At 45.1% G+C, this 8,824-nt stretch overlaps 1 protein-coding gene across 1 annotated transcript in view; it reads right to left on the bottom strand.

Annotated features, from left to right (window-relative positions):
- Positions 1-2,445: 2,445 nt before the first annotated feature.
- The window catches only part of TPH2 (tryptophan hydroxylase 2), a 100,992-nt gene continuing 94,613 nt past the window's right edge, over positions 2,446-8,824 (bottom strand). The window contains exons 10-11 of the mRNA XM_075066496.1: positions 2,861-2,994; positions 2,446-2,767 (exon numbers count right to left, since the gene is read on the bottom strand). Coding sequence (XP_074922597.1) covers positions 2,593-2,767; positions 2,861-2,994 — 309 coding nt within the window. The 3' untranslated portion in view covers positions 2,446-2,592. The remainder of the gene's footprint in view (positions 2,768-2,860; positions 2,995-8,824) is intronic.

Genomic DNA, 8,824 nt, shown 5'->3' with positions numbered 1-8,824 from the left:
CTGATCCTTTCTACCTCAGATCTGCTTAGTCTTTGACAGGGAAAGTCTAAGCCCACAGACTGAAGTCTCCAGGTCTACTCAGGATTAATTCAGCAATTCTCATGAAAGAATTTGAACAAACACTGCACATGGACTGCCTATTGGATTATAACCTTTTAAATCGATCCCAAAAGGATTTTTACAAATCAGCAGCCTCACCATCTCTGCTATGAAACTGACTTATGGACTTTATTCAGATCTATATGTATATTGATCTTTTAACCATAGCAACTCTTTCTGTTTTATTTTTATTACTAAATCTTAGATTTAATTAATATGGATTGGCTCTAAGCATATATTTGGGTGAGATATTCGTTGTCCTGGTGGGCAATGTGTCTGGCCTCTTGGGATTGGTAGAACTTTATATATGGTGAATAAGGTTGTTATTAAAGTGACTATACTAGACTTGGCTGATTAGGGGGAGCCAAAGGTTGGATTGCTTAAAGGGGACTGTATTTTGGCTTCTTGGTAACCAGTCAGAGCCGGCTCCAGGCACCAGCCCAGCAATCAGCTGCTTGAGGTGGCCAACGATGAGAAATGGCACCTCCGGGTCTTCAGTGGCAATTTGGCGGCGGGTCCCTCACTCCCTCTCTGAGTGAAGGACCAGCTGCCAAACTGCCGCCCAAGACTGAAGCAGCGGCAGTAGAGCTACAGATCGAGATCGCAGCTTTTTTTTTTTTTTCACTGCTTGGAGCGGCAAAAACCCTGGAACCGGCCCTGGAACCAGTAAGGGATTACAGAAGATGTATGGTTACTGTCTTGATGAAATCTAATTATAGAATAAATCACCAGTTTGGGGGATTATTTGTTCTATTCTTTGCAGTTTGCCCTGAATTAGCATTCTCAGTGTAGCCCCTCCAGACACCATTGTCACAACTCCTAAAAGGACCTGGAGTTGTAGTGAACCACAAATTGAATGAAAGCTAAAATGTGATGCAGTTGCAAAAAGGCCAATATTCTGTGGTATATTAAACAAGAGTGTTGTATGCAAGACACAGGAGGTAATTGTCCCACTCTGCTCAGCACTAGTGAGGCCTCAGCTACAATATTGTGTCCAGTTTTGGGTGGCGTGTTTTAAGAAGGATGGGGATAAACTGCAGAAAATCCAAAGGACAGCAACAAAAATTATAAAGGCTTTAGAAAACCTCATTTCTGAGGAAAGGTAAAAAAAAAATCTGTATGTTTTATCTTGAGAAAAGAAGACTGAGGTGGGAATCTGATAATCTTCAAATATGTTAAGGGCTGTTAAAAAGAAGACAATGATCAATTTCAGCTGAAGGCAGGAGAAGTAGCACTTGGCTTAACCTGCAGCAAGGGACATTTAGGCTATCTACTAGGAAAATTTTCTCTTTATAAAGCTAGTTAAGAATTGGAATAGTCTTCCAAGGGAGGTTGTGGAATCTCCATCATTGAGGCTTTTAAGAACAGGTTAGAGAAACACCTGGTCTAGGTATATTTGGTCCTGCCTCAGCACAGGGGACTGGACTTGATGACCTTTCAAGGTCCCTTCCAGCCCTACATTTTTATGATTCTGTGTTCTCCAGTGGCACTCATTTTATGTTGAAATTGCTAGCAACATTTAGAGCATCTGCATAGATATTTCAGCGGAGAGAGTGGTTTCAATACATGTCTAAAATAGCTTTGCAGATGCTCTAAATGTTCCTGTAATTTCAACATAAAATGAGTGCCACTTGATAACAGAGAATCATAGAAATATGAAACCCCTCTGAAAATATTTCTGAATAGGGGAACACGGAAGGCACATAATAATCATAGAAGGTTTTACATTGACACCTAACTACATGGAGTGATATCAGGATCCTCGCTATTATTTCCACTTTTCAAGGGAAGGATTTTTGGAATTATGTCACAGGTCAGTTGGTATTTCTGTGGCCTCCACAAGTAGCAGCAGGAGTTACATAAAAATATCCTCCTATTTGAATTGTCAAAAGTTGTAAATTGTTTGCAATTATTCAGCTAATACAACTCAAAAGCCTTTTTAACAACGTGTGTACTTCCCTCCCTTCTCAGTATTATATAAATTCTATTGTTCAGTCACAGGCGACACAACTACAGAGGCATAAAAGGAAAAGTTGTCCTCACCAGTAGAGAGAGAGAAATATGGATCCATTCAAGGGAAAAATAAAACTTGGAAAATGTTTTTTTCTAGCGTCTAACACGGACAATAGGTTGTAAAGAACGAATCTGTATGTTTAGAATCCTAATGAAATCATGAGCCATTTCTTATATGTTGCTTTTAAGTGAACAGTCTCTTTAAGTAAACAAAATCATTGCCAGGTAAGCTTTTAATAGTATATTTGTACATGACATTCTCTTATGGAATTGCTGGTTATATACCACCACATTTCTTGCTGAGTTTGCAAGTTAGCATCGCCTTGTTTCGTCTGCAAGTTACAATTAGAGCTACACAATGATGCAAGTCACTGACCAAGCTGCGGAGGGAAGATGGATGGCTCTGAAACTGGAGCACATGATGGTGCTAGCATAGCCATAGAAGCAGCAGTGGACAGCAAAGCTGCAGTGCCACAGACATCAAATACCCAAATATCTGTTCATTTTGCTTAAAGCATCACACACCGTATTCAGATCACTCCGAAGGTCCTGGACAACGTTTTCAATACTTCTGGTGTCTTTCAGAATTTCAATGCTTTGTGTGTATGGGTTGAAATACACTGAAAAGGGGCGATTGATTGATTTTGCAAAGTCCCTGAAAGAAAAAGAAAATTAACACCTATTTCTGCCACATCCAGAGAAGGGAAAATAAGATTTCATTTTTAAGAATCAAGGGAAATAAATTTACCTCATTTTTTCTTTGGCTTCTTCAAAACTTTCCGAGACAAAGTAAGCTTCCTGAAAAGTGGTGATAAGGCATTCTTGCAAGCAAGTAGTCTTTGGATCAAATGTTCTCACACTGGCCTTGTCAGACAAAGCATGCTGCAAAATACACCACACGATCTGTTAAACTGTGTTATGAGACCCCTGAATGCCTAAGCAGCGTTTTCTGTATACACTCAGCTTTTATATCACTGTTATTGTCCACTTCCAGTCAATAGATAAGCTGTCATGTTTTACACACAATGGATATTCCATCATGAACAAAATAATTCAATCTATTAGCTACTGTCTTTTTTTCCACCCAGTGTTATTACTTTAAATAATCAAGGGCAGTTCTGATATGTATCTACCCCACAGGTATAGAAATGACAATCTTCAGCTGGAAGAGGAGAAAGTAATAAAATATGTATTCCAAAAAAATAACCTATACAACTACACTCATCTATATTCCAAAAATCTCTCTTAAATGGCAGAATTGATAATTACATCTGCAGGTAAATAGAGTCTGACTAAATCATTCACATAATCTGTGCCATCCATTTTCAGGCCATATGTGCATGCAATTTTCATTACAATGAGTTTAGGACTGGAGCTATATATCTGAAGTCCATTACATAATGTTCAGTTAGTGTGTACTGATGAAATACATTACCTTTCTACCATGTACACTTGAGCAATAATGCACCAAATAAATATTGCACGGAAACAAGAAGAAACAGGCATATTTATGTACCAAACAGACATTAGAAAGACAAGGAAAACAAGTGTGATTACCTGGAGAATAGCTATTAGAGCAGTGTTCCTCCTCACATGATTGGCATACGTCCGCTACGAACAAAGACTCTGGATTTCAATGCTGAGAACTAGCTATTGCAAAATTTTGAGGCAGCTTACCTTCCACTCCTTCACTTTTTATTTACAACACCTCTGCTAGCTCCTGTATCTGCCTTATACCTTAAAGGACAAGTATATTTATTTTCGGTGCTCTGCATTGAGGTACCAGAACTGAAGGCAAATGCATTTGTTTTCAGTAGTGCAAGTCCTTGATTTATCTATCTGCACTGAAAGGTGTTGTACATAAACCTTAGACAGATAAATTACACACAGGGAACAGGCCTACTGAGTACAAAGGTTCCTCTTATTTTTTTTTTTTTTAAGAGACTCTTCAGAGTAGCACAACACTAAGCACATGCTAATTCAATTATTCAGGTAGAATATGTTCATGTATATTTATGGATAGCCGTAAATTTAAATACAACATAAACCGATAAAAAGAACTATGTTGACCTAACTGGTCTGCCTTAGCCAGCACCCATTTTAAAGAATAACTGCATTCCAATACCACTTGACATTCCTTGAATAATCTGAACCCTTCCTGCACCTGGCAAGCTATGCCTCCCTTGCAGAGCCCTTTGGATACTCTCTACCTTTAAAGTGGCATTAGCAATTGTACCAGCAGGTTTGTCACATTTTCTTTTGGGCCCTGGTGCCACAATTGTCTAAGGATATGTCTTCACTACCGGCCGGATCAGCGGGCAGCAATCGATCCCTGAGCACTCTCCCGTTACTCCTGTACTCCAGCTCAGCGAGAGGCGCAGGCAGAGTTGACGGGGGAGTGGCAGCAGTTGACTCACCGTGGTGAAGACTCCACGGTAAGTCGATCTAAGTACATTGACTTCAGCTACATTATTCACATAGCTGAAGTTGCATAACTTAGATTGACATCCCATTCCCGCAGCGTAGACAAGGGCTAAATACATAAAGGGACTTTAGATACTGCAATGCTCAGTGTTGTAGTGCCTAACTTTTAGGCACTTTGCCAGCCAATGGAATCCACAGCGCATTAATCGCTGCCACCATATCATAAGCATCTTTCCCAAATCTGGACCTTAGCGTCCAAAATCTGGGTGCTTGTATGAACCTCCCCCAAGCTTATTACCAGCTTGGATCTGATCTCGCTGCCACCAGCCAGGAATTTCCAGGGCCTGACTCCCTCTCTGGTCTCCCAAAACCTTCTCTGGGGGACCCCAAGACTCAGAAGCCCTGAGTCTCACACCAAAGGGAAAACAACCTCCTCCCCTTGTCTCCTCTTTATCTCATCCCCAGCTCCCCCTCCCTGGGTTATCCTGGGCGATACTGTACTTAAACTCCTTGAATGCAAAACAGAGAGGGCAATTTACCTTCCCCCCTCCTTCTTCCCCTGAGGCTATGCATTCAAACCTAGTCAAGCTAACACAAAGAGATTTCCCCCCTCCCTTCGTTCCTTAGCCTTAACCAGAGAAAAACCTCAAACAGGTTTTAAAAAGAAAGCTTTATATAAAAAAGAAAGAAAAAGACATAAAAATATCTTCTGTATCAAGGTGACAATTATACAGAGTCAATTGCTTAAAAGAAAAAATATGAATAAACAGCCTTATTCAAAAAGAGATACAATTTAAACATTCCAGCACACACACATGTAAATACAAACCAAAACATATAAAAGCCTATTGTTTTGCTACCTTTGTACTTACAACTGGGAAACTGAAGATGAGAAGCTTATAGATAGAAAAAGATCCCCTCTCATAGCTGAGAGCCAGACAAAGACAAAAACCCCAAAAAATTCCCTCCCCTGAGCTTTGAAAAATCCGGTTTCCTGATTAGTCCTCTGGTCAGATGTTTGGTTCCCTTTGTTAACCATTTACAGGTAAAAGAAACATTAACCCTTAGCTATCTATTTATGACAGGTGCCTAGGCTTCTTACATAAGCCACGAGAAGAGACAGGTGCCTAAGAATGGAATCCACAAAAACCAGACCACTAGGTCGGGAGCTGTCTAAGCTAGCCAATAGCAGATGCAGCTGCCAAGGAGAGGGGTGGGTTCTAAGCCTGGCCCCTCTCAGGGAGTTTGGTGCCTAAATCCAGGCTTGAGGGACGCACCTGTTTCCAGGTGGATCTCACAGCCATGAACTGTCTCCTGGAACCAGGGCGGCGCTAAGCCATTTTTCCTGCAACAGGACATCCCTAACTACATACAAAATGGCCGTGGCAGCCATAGATGCAGGTGGCCCAGGTTCAGGGGATGGGGAGCTGGGATTTGTAGATGAGTCACCCACTTGCAGGTGAGTGTCTTAAGCACTGGGAGATTCTAGTGTGGGTCTCTCTCAGTCTTTCCTGGTGAAGCTGAGCCACTTTGTATTTCTGTATTCATTGGGCCAAAGATCAAGTGAGAATGACTCTCTAGCACTTACCTGAGAGAGAGAAAACCCATGTTCAAATCCCTTCTCCTTACCAGGCAGATGGGAGACCCTATTTCAGTCCCCCCATGTCCCAGCTGCGTGCTCTAACCACTGGGATAATTGTTATGAAGGAGGCTGCTTTCTTCTTTTCCTTCTCTTCCCAGATTGGTTAGGCATGCTCTGAGCACACCTTCTACGTTGGGTCTGACAGGCAATATAGGTGGGGCAACACCTAATTTGGGGTATAGACGTGTGAAAGGCACTGAGCTCCTGGGCAAGGTCAAGAGTGAGGCAGCTGTGTGCATACCGAACATGGGTGCTTAGGGTAATTTTACAGTGGCAATATGATCCTCAAGGGACTTCAGGTGCCTGTAGGGTTAGGCAGCAGCTGAGTTAGGGTTTTGAGGATCTCAGTGGTTCCTAAATGTTGGAGTTAAGCACCTAAAGCGGCAGTTAGCCACCAAAGTCCTTTTGTGGATTTGGCCCTACATTTTTAATTCTGAAGCAACATACCCATAAAATGCACTGTGAACAATGGAGTATGCAAATTCTGAAATTAGCAGTGGCAGGGCTTGACAGAGAGCACACAGGCAGACCTCCTGGGCCCCTCCCTATGTGGTCTTAAAGCAAAGTGGAACAACAAGAACATCAGAAAGGTGGTAGGATATCTGGTTAATTTTTCAGGTGGACCCTAGCGCTGTGAATGTCAAAGTCTGCTTGCTCTGTAGGGAATGTTCTGTATTCTCATGCAATCAGCGAATGCTCTGTAGGGAGTGCTCAGGGATGTGCTCGGTAGGGAGTGCAGAATCTCAGAGCAGAAAAACTATTAAATTGGTGAGGCCGGACCATTTTATTTGGAGGTGTAATCAGAATGTCACATCCTGGTTTCTTTATGGACATTAACTATTTATGTAATGTTGTAAGCAGTAAAAAAAGCCAACCCCACAACCTGCAGTTATACTGGCTACCCACCATTTGCTTTGCATATGTTGTTTGCCCACATGTTTTCAGTCAACCAAGATGTGTAAGCATCCAGAACATATTTCCCTACCCTCATCCTCTTCCTTTATCTGTCTTCATGGAATATAATTGCTAACGTGTATGTGTACCACAGCTTACAGTTGAATGGAATGTCACGCCATCTCAAGGGCTTGTGGTAGCAGCCACCTCTAGGTGCTTATTCACACAGGAAATAAACTGTTGCTCTAGTATATCCATGGGGATTTTCCATTAGCTCAAGCTGGGAGAGTTGGTATTTTATGGAGCAACAGGTTCCAAGTTCAGTCCTTGCTGATACCTATGAAAGGCAGCAGTATTTGACAAGGGGGGGCTGCTCAAGAGTGATAGGATCTGCTCCTTTTTTCTGGGAACAAGCATAATACCTCCACAGCATTTCCAGACCTGGTAATAAATGGTGGGAGAGACAACCTGTCATTGCCATATTGAAAAACAGTTTTGTTGTATGCTTGCTCATTTGAGTGTAACGCAGGCCTGCACAACATACGGCCTGCGGGGGCAGGGCAGGGCGGGCAGAAGTAGGCAAGCGGCGGGTGATGGAGGGGGGCTGGGGAGGCGAGCGGGTGGGCAGTGGTGGTGGGGTGGGCAGGTGAGCCAGCGGCTGGCCCCAGCTCACCGCCACTCCACCTCTGCCTCCTCCCCTGAATGCTCCGCCCCGCTTCTCCCCCTCCTCCCCTCCCCCACTTTCCTCGAATCAGCTGTTCGCGAAGGAAGCCTGGGAGGCCAGACAAGTGGTGCAGTAGCTTCACACTCAGGCCCAGTGAGGCGGAGCCAGAGCTGAGGTGAACTGGGGGGCCGCCTGCACCGCAGCAGATAAGCCGGCGGGGGGGCGCAGGGGAACCGCTCCCTGCCCCAGCTCACCTCCGCTCCACCTCCCTGGGCCTGAGTGCGAAGCTGCCGCTTGCTTCTCAGCCCTCCCAGGCTTCCCGCGCGAATAGCTGATTCACGGGAAGTGGGGGGGCTGTGAGCTCAGCCGGACCCGGTGCTCCAGGCACTGCACGCCAGTGGCGTGGCCCGGCTCCAGCTGAGCAGTGCAGTTGTAGTGTCGCCAGCCACCTCCAGGCAGTGCGGTAAGGGGGCAGTGAGTGGGGAGGGGCTGGATAGTGGGCAGGGAAGTTCGGGGGGGGTGGATAGAGTTCGGGACGGTCAGAGGGAGAGGAACAGGGGGGTTGAATAGGGGCAAGGGGGGCTGTAATACGCTTCTTCCAGTTTAGGCTCGCTGGCCCCCTCTGGCGTTGGGGTTGAAGATGTGGTTGCAATTGCTGGTGCTGGTTGCTGTTCCAGTTCCGGGCCTGGGACTGGAGATGCTGTGGCTGGTTCAGCCGTTGGCATGGGATCCGGGTCCACTACCTCTGTCTGGGTCTCTGGTAACACAGACGGGGTGGATGGGGCAGAGTCGGGTTATGACCCCTTGTGGGGTGTGGAGGGAACCGGTTGTTAAATTTTGGCAGCTCATCACTAGCCAGGGAGGTGGGAGGCTGAGGGGGCGAGCGGGCAGGCAGTGTGGTGGGTGAATATGCGAGCCGTGGAGGAGGTGGCTGAGAAGGCGAGTGGGGGGCAGGTGAGTGGGATCTGAGGAGGCGAGTGGCAGGCATTGGTGGGGGCCAGGTGAGCCGCAGGGGGTGGGGATTAAGGAGCGAGTGGGCAAGCAGCGGCAGGGGGGTCAGGTGAGCTGGTGGCGGGGAGGGGCGAGTA

The sequence above is a fragment of the Chelonoidis abingdonii genome, chromosome 1 (assembly GCF_003597395.2).
Source record: "Chelonoidis abingdonii isolate Lonesome George chromosome 1, CheloAbing_2.0, whole genome shotgun sequence".
NCBI classification, from domain to species: domain Eukaryota; kingdom Metazoa; phylum Chordata; order Testudines; family Testudinidae; genus Chelonoidis; species Chelonoidis abingdonii.
This window is presented reverse-complemented; position numbering and strand designations above follow the sequence as displayed.